At 34.9% G+C, this 16,337-nt stretch overlaps 1 protein-coding gene and 1 long non-coding RNA gene across 4 annotated transcripts in view; one reads left to right on the top strand and one right to left on the bottom strand.

The window, feature by feature from the left end:
- IRSp53 (Insulin receptor substrate 53 kDa) overlaps positions 1-13,252 on the top strand; it is a 251,553-nt gene extending 238,301 nt beyond the window's left edge. Inside the window, exons 8-14 of one of the 2 annotated variants that reach the window (XM_068393688.1) lie at positions 932-1,126; positions 3,017-3,209; positions 3,623-3,760; positions 5,148-5,259; positions 6,893-7,052; positions 7,808-8,334; positions 9,985-13,252. In XM_068393688.1, coding sequence (XP_068249789.1) covers positions 932-1,126; positions 3,017-3,209; positions 3,623-3,760; positions 5,148-5,259; positions 6,893-7,052; positions 7,808-8,334; positions 9,985-11,278 — 2,619 coding nt within the window. In that variant the 3' untranslated portion in view covers positions 11,279-13,252. The remainder of the gene's footprint in view (positions 1-931; positions 1,127-3,016; positions 3,210-3,622; positions 3,761-5,147; positions 5,260-6,892; positions 7,053-7,807; positions 8,335-9,984) is intronic. The other variant, XM_068393689.1, reaches the window with a different exon arrangement.
- The window catches only part of LOC137658698 (uncharacterized), a 321,759-nt gene that overhangs the window by 117,986 nt on the left and 187,436 nt on the right, over positions 1-16,337 (bottom strand). The window contains exon 3 of one of the 2 annotated variants that reach the window (XR_011047398.1): positions 8,293-8,412. The exons of the other annotated variant lie outside the window; for it this stretch is intronic. This is a non-coding gene — a long non-coding RNA (uncharacterized lncRNA). Of the gene's footprint in view, positions 1-8,292; positions 8,413-16,337 lie in introns of those variants that run through there. 2 annotated transcript variants of the gene reach the window in all.

The following is a 16,337-nucleotide window of genomic DNA, read 5'->3' as shown; positions in this document are numbered from 1 at the left end:
AGAGAGAGAGAGAGAGAGAGAGAGAGAGAGAGAGAGAGAGAGAGAGAGAGAGAGAGAAAGTTTGAGGAAAAGCCCTTGACTACAACTGATAACAAAGAGGAAAGTTACCCACTAAAACAATTCAATTCACTAATTACTTTTAACAATGAAGGGTGATAGGAAAAGAAGAACAGAAGGAATAACGAACTAAATTGAAAATACGAATTATACGGAAATTTTAGAAAAATAATTAAGAAAATGTTTGCTCTCTAGTCTTTGAATATGAACTACTGCCATTACGTTGTGTAGTATTGTAATCTATAATATTCATTATTTTGGATTTCCACCTTTTCCTGATAACAGTTTGCTATAATGCAAACCCCATCGCTTCCTCTACTATACTGCAAGACACTAATATGAATGAAATTGGTGCCAATGACAAAATGTACGTATATTTGATAAATATATAATCAATATGAATAGATAATCATATATGCATATATAATTATCAGTACTGTTCAGTATCGTAGTCAAGAAAGGAAAAAGTTAAAGACTTGACTAGTGTTAGTAATTTTGTTCAATTGGTGAAATCAACAGTTTAAGTCCATTGATGTCACCAATAAAACAAAGTACTAACTCTAAAGACTAATCAAGTCTTTTCACTTTTCTATTTGTGGCTCTAATACTTTTCTATTTGTGGCTCTAATACATGTTTCATGCTCGTCCCGTGTAGGCTATAGTGATTTCTATATACACACACACACACACACACACACACACATATATATATATATATATATATATATATATATATACAAACAATATATTGTGTGAGCACACATGCATGAATGATATAAGCACATACAATTATATGCATATATAGTAAATAAAAGAAAGTTCCCCTAACAAATAATTAGAATTATTAATCGTTATCATATAATTCCTTTTCCAGGCTGTAACTCAGGAGCGCAGGCGCTATGGCTTCATCCTGGAACGTCAATGTTCTCTAGCGAAACATTACCTGGCCTTCCATACTAAGGGTTCCAGCCTCCTTCAGCACAGTTTAGACAACTGGCAGGATATCTCCAAGACACGCGAGGGCCTTCCCGATAGAATACAGGCTATGCTGCCATCTTCTAGACCTCGGGTAAAATCTTTATGACTATATCTTGACCCAAAATTTCTGAAGTTGTCCTTGCTTGAATGAAAACTAATTAATGGTATAGGCTTGCATACTTGAGCAACAGTTAGTTCAAACACTTCATGGGATTGGTGATATGGGGAAAGCTATCATGGGTATAGACTTGCATATCTAAGTAACAGCCAGTTCACACACACAATGGGAATGGTGATATGGGGAAAACATCAATGGTATAGACTTACATACCCAAGTAACAGCCAGTTCACCCACTTAATGGGATTGGTGATATGGAAAAAGACATCTATTGTATAGACTTACATACCTAAGTAACAGTCAGTTCAAACACCTCATGGGATTGGGGATATGGAAAAAGACATCTATGGAATAGACTTACATACCTAAGTAACAGTCAGTTCAAACACCTCATGGGATTGGGGATATGGAAAAAGACATCTATGGAATAGACTTACATACCTAAGTAACAGTCAGTTCAAACACCTCATGGGATTGGTGATATGGAAAAAGAGTTCTATAGTATAGACTTACATACCTAATTAATAGTCAGTTCAAACACATCATGAAATTGGTGATATGGGGAAAGCTATCAATGGTATAGACTTCCATACCTAAGCAACAGCCACTTCAAACACCTCATTGGATTGGTGATATGGGGAAAGACATCTATGGTTTAGACTTACATACCTAAGTAAACGCCAGTTCAAACATGTCATGGGATTGGTGATATGGGGAAATACATCTATGGTTTAGACTTACATACCTAAGTAACAGTCAGTTCAAACACTTCATGGGAATGGGGATATAGGGAAAGACATCTATGGTATAGACTTACATACCTAAGTAAACGCCAGTTCAAACACGTCATGGGATTGGTGATATGGGGAAAGCTATCAATGTTATAGACTTACATACCTAAGTAACAGTCTGTTGAAACACTTCATGGGATTGGTGATAAGGGGAAAGCTATCAATGTTATAGACTTACATACCTAAGTAACAGCCAGTTCAAACACTTCATGGGAATGGTGATATAGGGAAAGACGTCTATGGTATAGACTTACATACCTAAGTAAACGTCAGTTCAAACATGTCATGGGATTGGTGATATGGGGAAAAACATCTATGGTTTAGACTTACATACCTAAGTAATAGCCACTTCAAACACCTCATTGGATTGGTGATATGGGGAAAGACATCTATGGTTTAGACTTACATACCTAAGTAACAGCCTGTTCAAACACTTCATGGGAATGGTGATATGGGGAAAGACATCTATAGTATAGATTTACATACCTAGGTAACTGCCAGTTCTAACACTTCATGGGATTGATGATATTGGGAAAAATATTTATTTTATAGACTTACATACCTAAGTAACAGCCTGTTCAAACACCTCATGGGATTAGTGGTACCGGAAAGAACTGTTAACTGCTTCCGTTCATGAATCCACGATCTGAATTAGTTTAGGGACTGTAAGGTGAAATGATGTTTTTGTCATTGAGTAAAATTAAGAGATCTCAATGAAACCATATAACCTGATGGAGTAAATGCAATTGTAATACGCAACTGTACTTCATCATTATTATTATGATTATCATTATTACTATCTAAGCTATAACCCTAGTTGGAAAAACAGGATACTATTAGCCCAAGAACTCCAACAGGGAAAAATAGCCCAGTGAGAAAAGAAAATAAGGAAACATAGAATATTGTGCCTGATTGTCCCATCAAGCAGGAAAACTCTAATAACAACAGTAGGCCTACATGTTTAACCTTTGGAAATGTAATATGCATTTCAGGCCATTTTGGGTACTGCATTTCCATTTTCAACTAAATTACCTCTTAATCTACATCGTCATGCAATCCATTTTATCAACAGGATGAAGGAATCTATTCGAGCCCACTATGCCTAGATGATGATAACATGTCAGTGACCTCTCAAATGCGAAAAGCCCGATCCGTGGATGCTTCGTGCCAAGACTTAAGTACCATCATAGATGAGATACCTTCTCGACCAATGACCAGAGCAAGATCGGAATACAACCTAACTATGAACCATACCACTCCTATTCGTAAGTACTACTGTCAACGAGATAAACTGTCTATACTTGTACTGTGGTAAGTTCTCTACATATGATTGGGTTCTCTAGTCGAAAGTTCTTAAGGCGAAACTTAGCCATCTCTTTTCAGTAATAAGCTATCCTACTTATGTATCAAGATTTCCTAAAGCTATTTCTACATAATAAAATATGTATGAACTTCTAAAATGAGTTAGTTAATATGTATTCTGATTTTCACTATTCAAGACATTGTTAATTCATTACGGACAAAGATTCTCATCTTTGAAAGATTTTATCTAGAGTTACTATCTAGGGCCTTACTGGTTCCCAACAGAGCAATATAACAAAAATAAATATTAAATTTCATCAACTGTAGTTCAAATGAAAGGGAACAATCCACTAATAAAGCTTCTATTACAAAACAGCAAACATGATGCTACGTCGTTCAATGGCAGTACCAGAGGACAGTGGAAAACGGACAATGGCCCGGGCGCTTTATTCGTACCTACCAAGCGGTGACAACCAACTCTGCTTCACTGAAAATGACCTAATTGCTCTTATAGGTGAGATTAACTTCCTCCATTATATTAAAATATTGAATCATTGAACCAAGGGTAAATATTCTTGCTGCTTTTCAAAATCACTTACACTTCTCTTCAGTTGCTGCTTTAATTAAAAGACACCCCAAGAAGCTAACAATTACAAAGATCTACTAAATCTCAAACAATTCATCTGACTCATCTTCCTGAAGCTCTTTCTTTGAATCAAATCTAATAGTGCAATATTCTGGACAGCATTCAATGCAACTATCTTGCTATACGATAAATGTTAGTAACGTTGTGTGTTTTGTGTAACATGTAAAAAAAAAAAAAAAAAAAAAAAAAAACAATAATGAAATGACAATTCAAAAGAGCTTAAGATAGTAGAACAAAGATCTTGTTTTCTTTATAGTTAATTATAGTAAATATTTCAATCAAATGCCTTGGTGTCATCTAATTGACCTTGTAGGGTTATGTAACACCAGATTCAAGTGGTAATATTTAAACTTTTACTTTTAACAACCAAATGGTTTCATGTACAACACTCAAGTTCTCCCATAAGGTAAGTTTACAGCTTACAGTGTGCCCTGTCCAGCATACTGGTGAACAGTTCTAAAAGATTTTTGCAAGGACCTTTCTGATTCCAACTGAACAGTGTTCTGCTTTTTTTTTTGTCTCTCTCTCTTCCTTTCCACTGTGTCTCCTCTGTAAAACTTCTTAATCTTTTTTTTCAGATATCTTCTAGTAATGAATCCTTTAGGAGAACCTCGGTGGTATATTTAAATAACTGCATTTTATAACCAGTACTATGATGATGATGATGATGACTATTAAAAGACCTTTTGGCTGGGTCTCATACTTCAGGCATTCAGAACTTCTATTTAACTGATCATACAACCCCTTTTTTTAAGATTGAATTTACAAATAAGAAGAAAAAAACCTTAAACAGAATTCAAACTGAAAATGTTGCATAATATACGGTATGCTAATGGAATCTACCTGGTCTTGAAAATATACAGAAAAAAATCATATTAACTTTTCCATATATCTAAATACTCTATCAACCATGCTTCTTAAGGGATACATCTGCATTAAAATTTTATTTGTGACATTCAACTATCCTCCATTGTTTTCAAATCTTAAAAACAGCAGAAGACAAACATTCATTAGTGTGATAGATACCATATTGTTTTCCAATTGAAAAATATATAATTTTGAAAGCAAATATTGATCTAATATATTTTTTTTTTTTGGTTTTCCTCATGTGCCCAGCATAAGTAACCCTACTGTATATGTAAGTAATAGAATTACTCCAATTAACTCCCTTACAGTACTTAGAAAATGTGTCTTGAACCTAGAAATCCAAAATATTCATATGATAAAAATACCTAAATTTTTCTATGTCCAACAGGAGAAAAGAACAAAGGCTGGCAATACGGAGAAAATCTACGAACTCAGAGATGCGGTTGGTTCCCAGTGGCTTACACGGAAATCATCCACGAAGAAGACGACTCGGCACTAGGGTATGACAAATGCTATTACTACTTAATTGCCATGATGTCTAATTTCTCGAATAACTGATATCAAACGCAATGGTCCTTGCCCACACAGACATTTATACCTCTCAAAATTGGTTGAACTCGGTGATGAATAATGCATATCATAGAATGACATCTTTTACCTTGAACTGTTTAATATAGCTAGATGTACAATTGTATTTATTATTTTTTTTCTTTAAAAGTTCAAAATAAATTATCAACCCAAACACTGTATATTATACTACAATAATATGCTGAATTTCAAATATAAAATATCAAAATAAGATGATCTATGACTTCAATAACAACAATGTAGATATATCACAGGAAACGAATCAAGGAGAAAAACCCAAAGATATTGAGCATTATGACAGAGCAAAAAAAATATAATTAAACACCATAACCTATTTGCACATCAGAGTATCATCTGGGTGACTTTTACTTCTAAAGAGTGACTTTTATTACAAAAAGAATTAAATCATAGGCAAATGCCGCCCTTTACTTATTGTTAAACCAAGTAAGGTGAAAGCCATCTACCCGTCTTGAAAGAAAAGGTAAAGTATGAATACTTCAATTTACAGGTCAAGGGCCAATTTTCTAGCAGCCAGACTACAGTAGCAGCAACATATCATAGTTTCTTTAATACATAGCTGATAAGTCATTATTTCATCTTCTGTATTGCTTCCACTATGTTAAAGTAACCAAAAAGCAAATATTTAATAACATTTAAGCCTGCCATCCCAATAGTTTAGTAAATAACAAATTTAAGCAGCCTACAACATTCTAAATTCAGATTAATAAGCCAACTCGAAGTCAGAAAGTAAGTTAACAGCCATATTTGTTATATTCAATGATTAACCTTTTTCAAATAGAGCCACTCAATTTATTATTATGTTGTAAACTTGAGGGCAAATTTCGTAGTTCTTGTTTACATATTTGGTGATTCTTGTTTACTTTCCAAATGAACCTTGTAAATGTGACATTTCCCTCATCAAAGCAACTAATGTGTATAACCTGATGATCCATACAAGTGACTAGTTTAGTGTGTTCCCCAAACCCACCTACCCCAATGTTCCTACTGTTCAGTTACACAGTAGCCTACCTATGTTCCCACAAATGTTTGCTCTAAGAACCCATCAAATTTAAAATTGCTACTAAATATGAGTCCCAAGCCTTTGGTCCATTTGACTGGTACACAAAAGCTTGAGTTAATTCAATGGAATTCTTGACTCTACTTTCTAATTGATTAAAAAAAAATACATAACGAATAGTATAAAAACACCTGAATCAGGTACACATGAAAAATGAAATTACCAGTTACTAAAAATACAATACTGTAAGTATAATACAAATATACCTACTGTAGACGTTTTCAGATCTCGACTAGTGTAGTGTATAATCCCACGCTATCAACCTCTAGAAACATAGCACCCATTTATCAAGGACTGTATCAATTCGTTAGGTATTTATTTGTTAAGTTACAGCAGAGTACAGTACAGTACAATACATTTTACAGTTTCCTGTACAGTACTACCAAATTCTCTGAGATGTAATTGCTAGCATAGAAAAACCTGTCATGTATTTTAGTTTCCCCCTTGTTGTCTTCTTCCCTATGAAGATCCTTGACAACCCCAGAGAGTGCCAGTTCTGTAGAGGCCCTTCGACCCAACCCTCCTACTACAGGCAATGATGAGCATAAAAGCCGACCATTCTCAACCCACATACCCCACACCCAGAGGTACCCAACAATGCACAGATCATCTTCGTCAGGACCACAGGTAAATGTCTGGCATAAGTGTAAGTGAGACGATGCAATATTCATTCGTACACTGAGAGAGAGAGAGAGAGAGAGAGAGAGAGAGAGAGAGAGAGAGAGAGAGAGAGAGAGATCGACTGATTGATTGCTTTAGGATCCTACTGAAATATTTACTGAAACATTACACTTTATTCTGTACAAATATGAATCTAAAATACATTTCATGACAATGTTGTATAACTCTTTCCAAGCAAAACTGTCTTCCTGAGAAAGGTTTAAAAATCTTAGTTAGATATATCTATTAAACTAATGTTATAACTAGATACTTTTAATAAGAAATAAATGGGGTTTTATTCAAGAAAACAATATGTCAGTTGTTAGGGAAAATAAGTTAAGATTTTTATTAGAAACTAACTTCTATAAAACCCTTGATCAAATTGCCTTACACCATAAGTACTTGTATGAGAGAAAATTTAGGAAAAAATTAAATTCAAATTAATGAAATTCACATTCTCAAACCTTATAGAATGAAAAAAAAACTGGTCATATTAGGCTACAATACTAAACTGTAGTCAATTCATTCTGAAATATACAGTACTAAAAGTACATAAAAGTCTTTTTACAATGTATAGGTCATATTAGACTTCAATACAATACTGCATTGTAAATTTATTCATAATATACTGTACTTACAGTATATGTCCTTTTTATTATGCATTGCTAATTTATATTGGAATTTCCAATAAACTATCTAATCTAGTAACCGTTTTCTTCCAGTTCCGAGCCCATAGTCCCGCCACCACCTCCAATGCCAGTACCACCGCTTCTACCACGGGCCCTCAACTGTCACAGCCCCCCACCTCAACTTCCTCCTCTTCCAAATCATCTTCATCATCATCATCACATGTAGGGTTAAACTCTTCCCACGAGACCTTGAGAACATCCACCACAATGTCCTCAAGTGCCAACACTGTCCTTTTCAACCCTTCCCTTTTAGACCCACCAGGTGCAAGAGTTTCTATCTCTACCTTAAAGAAATCGCCAAGCCAGCCTTCGACACACGTGAGATCTAGTTCCAACCATTTCACGAGTTCCTTAACTTCGAGCTCTTCCTCCATGACCCTCAGTCGATCCTTCACCAATGCGGCCGCTTCCTCCCACCTCTCTACGCGATACCAGAAGAGAGGAAGTGGAAATTCTTCTTCTTTCCATTCGAGTGACGACAGCGGCTTCAGCAATGAGAGTGGAAGTCTAAGACCACCTGTCAACCCTGAGGCAGACTACTCTGATGACGACATTAATGGGTTGGTACACAGATTACTTTGGTGCTCTTAAATGTTCTTTTAGACACTAAAAACCAATCTTTTAGAACCACTAACCTCCTGTATGAAATAAAACGACGAGACATCCAGATGAGAAATGAGAGAGGTGCTTATGGCACTGAAACTATCAAACATTGACCAAAAGAACTCAGCCTAGTTACTTTTAACTTGAATCCTCTCTTCTACATACATACAACAGACTATAACTGCTTGAATAGCAGCACTGACAGAAACTTCACAATACCTTCAATGAGCTTAAGTTATGTTTACTATAGTTACACTATGTTTTACTCATAATGCTTCTTTTCATCCCGAATAACCCACCACAAGCCAATAAAAGTACAGTAAACCCCATCTAAAAGCTGAGTTAGAGTGAGCTACACATCCAATGCAATGGTTAAATCACTAATGTACGTTACACTTGAAGATTGCCTTTATTGGACAGTACATCATAAGTATAAAGGCTCTGTAACTGGCAGTTAAACTGAGAGTGATACTATAAATTACAACTTATACTGTACCACAATTACCCTTCACATTTAGCATACTTTCCTCAAATGATAGCCTGAAGATTTTTTTTTATAAATATATCAAAATTTTTAACAATAACCTACTGTATATATACAATCATGGAGCCTTCATGCATGAATAAAAAAATTGCAGTTATTCAGTTTGTTAATAAAGAGGTTTAGAATCTATAAGATTCTTGAAATAAAATCCCTTCAGTAGTACTGCCTATTGTATTCACATTATTACTAAAGTAAGATGATATAGTAACTAGCACCTTGTGACTTTTCTCTTATATTCAAACTAAGAGATATTCTACATGTTAAAGTATTCAATATCTAATCAAACCTCTATTTATCCCTGATATAATGCTATTAAATCCAACATGCCGTATTTATCAATGAATGTAAAAAAAGATATATATTAAAAATCCAAAAAATTTACTCTTAATAAATAAAGAAATTTGACGAAGGAAAGGGTATTGGATTCCTTGTTTTAGCCTTTGACACAAAACTCCTTGGACACCACACACGACATTGACCCGAACAAAAAAATTATGTTACTATTGTACAATAAAAAATTATTCAAGTTTTAACAAACCAAGCAGTACATTTAAATCTGTGTAAGTATTAGAAAACTGCCTAGGCAATTCTTATATCAAACCACATGAAATAAGTACAGTACAATTCTCTTTATTCATGAACAATATTCCAACCTTTCCTTTTCCTGAAAGATGGTTGACAAGTAACATTCGTCTGTATGTCCAAAACAGTTTGCATAAATTATAGTTTTGCATAGTTCTTCCTTGCATTTAAGAGCTGATAATTTGTATGAGACTTCTGATTTTGTCAGCAAAATTCAGAAACATTATCAAATACTGCTTGCTGTTGTCTCATACGCTTCCTTATTTGTTTGTATGATAGTTTTATGTCCAAGCTCAATGTCTGTTTTAGACAATATCACTAATGCTTCTTGATCATATATTTCTTTCAACTGCAATAGTACTTGATTTCCCTGAAATTATTTTTAGCATGAATACTTCCATTATGCATGTTATTTATGTGTCCACTCTGCATTCATTTGTCATGCTTTTGCATCTCTTTTCAACTCCTTCCTTTGCTTCAGCAGATTTGTCCAAAATTCCATGAAAAGTCTCAGCTCCAGATGGGTAAGGTCTCAGTCAATGCTCCACTTGGATGGTGAATCCTCCGGGAAGTTCTACCACACAGGTGATGAATCCATTTTGAATCATGGCTTGCAGTACTTCCCTGATCAGGATGCCACTAAAACCCTCCCAACACCAGGAAGAAAGAGAGCAAACAAGAAACACAGGGATCTGTCGCTTCCTCCGATGTCCATCGACCACTTCGTGACAATAGCTCGCCGTAAAACTAAGAAGTCATTTAAATCTCCATGCGCTCAGAAGATCGCAGCTCAGAGGGAACGCAGCCGAGAGCAAGAGAGCGGGAGGAAAAGCTTGAGAAGGAGCTCATCACTTCTATGTCTGGGCATGGATTCATGTCACAGCGCTCCAGATGATGGGCAGAGTGCTGAATATGAAGATGTTTGGTCAGAAGACTGGAGACATTCTTCCCTAGTTGATATAAACGTGGACATCCCAGAGCCTCCACCATTTAGCCCCCCTGAGCCACCCACAACACAAAACTATAAATCAGGGATTGACTACTCTATACGGCCTCCTATGCCTTTACCACATGACATTGAAGAATCATCACCCAATTCTTCTTTTCATACTATGTCCAGCCAAAGAACCCTACAAAATTCATCCTCAGGCAACAGTACATTGACTGGAAGTGAAGAGGAAGATGAAGAAATTTACATGGTTGTGAGTGATCATAGGTGTCAGTACCAAAAGTCATACTCGAAAGGAGCTAGGAAGCAACTGTCTCGCTCCCTCACTTGGGCCTCCCCTGCCAATCGAGCTTCCCCACCAACACCCCCTCCTCCCATCACCTTGACTTCAATGCTTGCATCGAAAGCAGAAAGAATAAGAAAGAGTCGCGCTCAATCTCGAAGACCTGACTGCCGTCCTACCATAAGAGCAGAGTCGTGCCACCAAGACAATTCTCATCAGCAACCAACACCTGATCAGTTTCTGAGCTTAGATAAAACCACTCCCTCACCACCAATTCCTCCTAAAAAGAAATCGCTAACGAGTCGTCCCCCCCACCCTCTACCGCACGAAGCATCTCAGTCACACCAACATCAAAGAAGTGAGGGAACATCATGGCACTATTCTAGTAATGTAAACATCTTCAATTACAGTGACTTCATGAACAAACGCCTAAAGTGTCCAGAGGGCATCTCTCGTATAGATCAACAGTCTTTTACCTCAGGGAACCTTTGCGGACCATGGTACGACTTGTGGGCGGATGATCCCTCCGTGGCCGATGTGTAATAATTCAAAAACATTTTCTAACCATAATAATAAGTGACAAAAAAAATGCTCATAAAAAAAGAAGCCAAATAAAGTTCACACGCTTCACGTGTTAGCATGAGATGGTGTGACTTGCTCATGTATGTTAAGATTTCTTTCCAGTGCCATTTCGGCACGCAACGATATGTGTGCATCTATAGAAGCCTTGTGTGTTTTTTGTTTTTGTCTGATTTTCTGTAAATCTGCATGAGTCTACTGTCTTCAGGTAATTCTCAATATATTTCTGTATATTCTGCATGACAGGTAGTCTGCATTCATAATAAAATGCATATTTCATCAAATAAAGCTAGTTTACAGTCTTTTAATCTATGCCATTAGGTGCTTTATTTACTTAAAGCGCACTATCCTCGAAACTAATGGCTCTGTCTTACCACAGTTGTGAAACGACTCTTAAGAAATGTCTCTGTGAAAGGGCTTAACATGTGCCTAGAATCAAATCAGACTAAAGGGTCTGTTTGTATGCAAAGTCAGTAAGCATTTTGTATATAAACTTTGTCACTTTATTCTTAGTGATTGCTTGATGTATATTTTTTAATTTCATGTCTTGTGTATATTTTGCTTGAATTTTATGTTGCCTCCAATAATCCTACACCTTTAGTGAATAGAGTGATTGTCCCAACTGTGAACTGTCCCTCGTAACGTGATGTCTTTGTTAACCAATAAAATTTTCACGTTAAAAACTTTGTTCTTGTGAAGATTTAGTGCAGAGGAGTTCAAAAATTAGCTTAAGAAAATATTATACAGTTTATCTAGTACAGCATTTATTTTTAATGTCAAAATGAAAGACTTTTTAGCTACTAAATACTGCTGAGATTTTTTTCAATGGCTACATAATACAGTATATAAGCTCTTCAAATTGCAGATTACAGCTGGTTCTATAGTAGACATATTTTTTTACTTTGTACTGTCATTATATGCAATTCTCAGGACAATGAGTGAAACAGATCGCGGCGGTCTAAACAAGGAGACGAAGCGAAACAGCCCTTCTCAAAACTCCTTCAAGAAATCCGAGAGGAAAGGGCACAGATAGAGATATCTGGGCGTAGGTACCTCTTCATGTGATCTTAGGGAATGTTCGTGAGAGCAACGGGCGCGTCCTGTTTTAAAGACGTGCTTCAATACTTCAGAAGGCGTATGAGTATTTTAATTATCCCAAGGCTTCATCTTTTTATACTTCCTTATATTGTATAGTACATACTGAAATGAAAACAATTACAAATATAGTAATGTTTCCACAGAATTTAAATAGAGTTAGCTCATATTTGTAAATACTGTAATACTGATTCATTGTAAATATAATTCAAATACAATACACATCCAGTACTACTAGAGGTGGTGAGAAGCTTATAGAGTATACAGTCTACTAACCGCATAAGGTGTGTTCCTATTGTGAATACATTACAGAGTATTTCTTGATACTTTAACTTATTGCAATTCAAGCTTTGAAAATTTTCAAATAAGCATATGCACATAGTCTTTGGAAGAACAGTAAGTCTTCGGGTAAAATACAGAATTTTAAATCAATAGGTTTCCCAACCAATGTCAGCCTGCAATACTGTACTAGTGACTAAATTTAGTTTAGGTACAGTACAGTTACTAGGAATAATTAAACTTTCACACTGCTTTAGGAATTTTTCTTAATTTTTTAACATATACAAAATCCAATACACACAAAACACAAGAGAATAATTAAGTCTAAAAACACCCATGCTTCCTAATACCAAAATTCCTGCAATAAATGCAAGCACTAGATATTGTTATTAAGATTTTTTTTAAATGGTACACATCCCTTTTCCTTATTTAACCTTCCTATTATTACCAAGTAGCCTTTTGTGATTTTTTTAGGATTAAATAAAGTTGTGCACGTCTGAATCAAGAGTGCACAGATCACGAAAGAGTTATGTAGAGTTATAAAAAAATTAAAAAAGGTTGGTAAATATATATATAAATATTACTCTAATGGTATGGTCTCATTTTCCTATCAGTTATAGAATAAGTAGAGTAGATAAATATGATAAATTTGCAGTATCATATCAAGAGATGAGAGAGGCAGTATTAATGCCGGATGCACATATAATTTAAAAGCTTTAAGGATATATATATATATATATATATATATATATATATATATATATATATATATATATATATATATGTATATATATATATATATATGTATATATATATATATATATATATATATTAATATATATATATATATATATATATATATATATATATATATTAATATATATATATATATATTATCTATATGTACATATATATATATATAAATTATATATATATATATATATATGTATATATATATATATATATATATATATATATATATAAATATATATATATATATTAATATATATATATATATATATATATATATATATATATATATATATATATATATATTATCTATATGTACATATATATATATATGTATAAATTATATATATATATATATATATATATATATATATATATATATATATATATATATATCATTACTAGTTAAGCTACAACCTTGTTGAAAAAGCAAGATGTTATAAGCCCAAGGACTAAAACAGAGATTGATTGATTGATTGAAAGTTTTCTGGCATCCTGATATCTAAGGTCAATGACGCTGATAGCATTTATTATATATGAAAAATAAGAGAATTTAATTAAAACCATAAAAGTTAAGAAGTCATTAGAATAGTTGAATAGTTTTCAGAGGACCTGCTTCTGAAATAAATCTAAAATGCCGCTCGCAGAGTAGGACCCAACATGTCCAAGAATCTTGGCAAGGATGAACCTGCCACCCTCACCTCAAGCCTCAAACAGATATCTATTTCTTAAGTTATAAAAATTAGGGCAGTCCTCGCAATATGGTTGGTGTTGGCCCTTCAGCAGATACTCGTGTGTCAACCGTGTCTGACCAATACGGAGACGACAAAGAGTCGTCTCACATTTTCGGGGCATCATGTTATACCTCCAAGGAGATATGATATTTGTTACTTCTCTCATTTTATTGCCATCTAGACTATCCCAGTGCTGTTGACATTTATTACAAACCAATTTCTTGATGTAAGGTAGGAAATCATTACAGGGAATGGGATACCTCTTTGGTAGCAACTTGGATGCCACATTCTTTGCCAGTAAATCTGCCTTCTCATTCCCAGACACATCTACATGTGCTGGAACCCAACAAAATCGAACTGTTATACCTCTCTGTCCAATAATGAAAAGCCTTTCTAAAATCCTTAAAACTAAAGGGTTACTAAAATTGAAAACTTCTAAAGCTTGAAGAACACTCCTTGCATCACAAAAAATGGTAAAATTACCCTCCTTTTCCAAAGCTATTTTCTCAATAGCGGTTAGTATGTCATACAGTTCGGCAGTAAATATGGAAGCTGTTAGAGGAAGTGCACCACTACAATTAAAATCATTACTATGTACTCCAAATCCAACGCCAGCATCAGATTTGGAGTCAATCAGTATATATAAAAGTCGATCCCCTATGTTCTAAAACATGTTCCATAAAAAGAGACCTGGATTCTAAGTCAGTCATATTCTTCTTAACTCCAATAAAGTATTTACAAAAAGATACCTCTGGTAATTTCCATGGAAGCATTGATGATACCTTGAATGGAAGCACCTAAATTCTAATTATATCCGAATTGTTTAATAATTGTTTCACCCGAAACCCAAAAGGTTGAGGAGATTTTGGGTGCAACTAAAAGTATGTTGAGTGCCTTACAAGGCTTGCAGTCTGAAAGGCTGAAGAATTAGGGAGTATTTGCAATCTAAACCAATACCGAATAACAGAGGCATTCGGTAAAGGTCTAGAGGCAACTCCCCAGCATCAACAAGAAGACTTGTGATAGGTGAGGTTCTAAACGCTCCTGTGGACAATCTATTACTAGCAGGATGTATAGAATCTAATATTATTAACTGGCTTGGGGTGGCTGAGGAGTATATTTCGCATCCATAACTAATTTTGGAAAAAATCAAGGCCTTGTATAATTTTAAAAGAGTATTGCGGTCTCCCCCCATGATGTATGGGACAATACTTTTAAAAGATTCAGAGCTTCAGGACATTTAGCTTTTAATGCATTTAAGTGAAATACCCATGTTAGCCTACAATCAAATATCAACCCTAAAAATTTAACTTCACTTGCACATGGGATCAGTTGACCTTTGATGTATATATCCGGGTCTGGATGTACTCCCAGGATACGACAGAAATGGACAATTGTAGTTTTACTTGTCGAGAACTTAAATCCATTCATATCGGCCCACTGGATAATTTTATCAACAGAGAGTTGTATTTTTCTCTCAACCATTGCCATTCTAGCTCCAGCAAATGATATGGAGAGATCATCCAAAAATAATGTTTAAAGAACATCCCGGGGAATGACTGAGGATATCCCATTAATTGCTAGTGCAAAAAGGGTTACACTCAGCACACTCCCCAGAGGAACTCCTTCTTTGTGGCATTTATTCTCTGATAGAGCTTCCCCAACTCTCACTTGGAAAACTCTATGTGAAAGAAATGACTGAATAAATAGTGGTAGCTCTCCTCTTAATCCAAACTCTTGGATTCTTTTAAGTATACCGTATCTCCATGTGGTATCATATGCCTTTTCAAGATAAAAAAAAGACTGTCACATGGTGCTGTTTGGAAGCAAACACTTCACAAATGGAGGACTCAAGTCATATCAGTACATCAGTCGTTGAGTGCATTTCTACGAATACACACTGAATGGGTGATAAAATACCCTTCTTTTCAAGGTACCACATAAGTCTTACATTGACCATCTTCTCCACGATTTTGCACAAACAAGAAGTCAATGCAATGCTGTTAAAATCTTGTCCTTACCAGGTTTTAAAAAGGCTAAAATAATGGCTAGTTCCCAAACACTTGGATGACTATGATCATGCCATACTCTATTAAAAATGCTTAAAATAAATAACTTTGTATTAAAAGGTACGTGTTTAATCACTACATATGGAATTCCATCAG

Source organism: Palaemon carinicauda, chromosome 19, assembly GCF_036898095.1.
Source record: "Palaemon carinicauda isolate YSFRI2023 chromosome 19, ASM3689809v2, whole genome shotgun sequence".
In the NCBI taxonomy this organism is placed as follows: domain Eukaryota; kingdom Metazoa; phylum Arthropoda; class Malacostraca; order Decapoda; family Palaemonidae; genus Palaemon; species Palaemon carinicauda.
The sequence above is the reverse complement of the archived record's forward strand: the minus strand, read 5'-3'. Positions and strand labels throughout refer to the sequence as shown.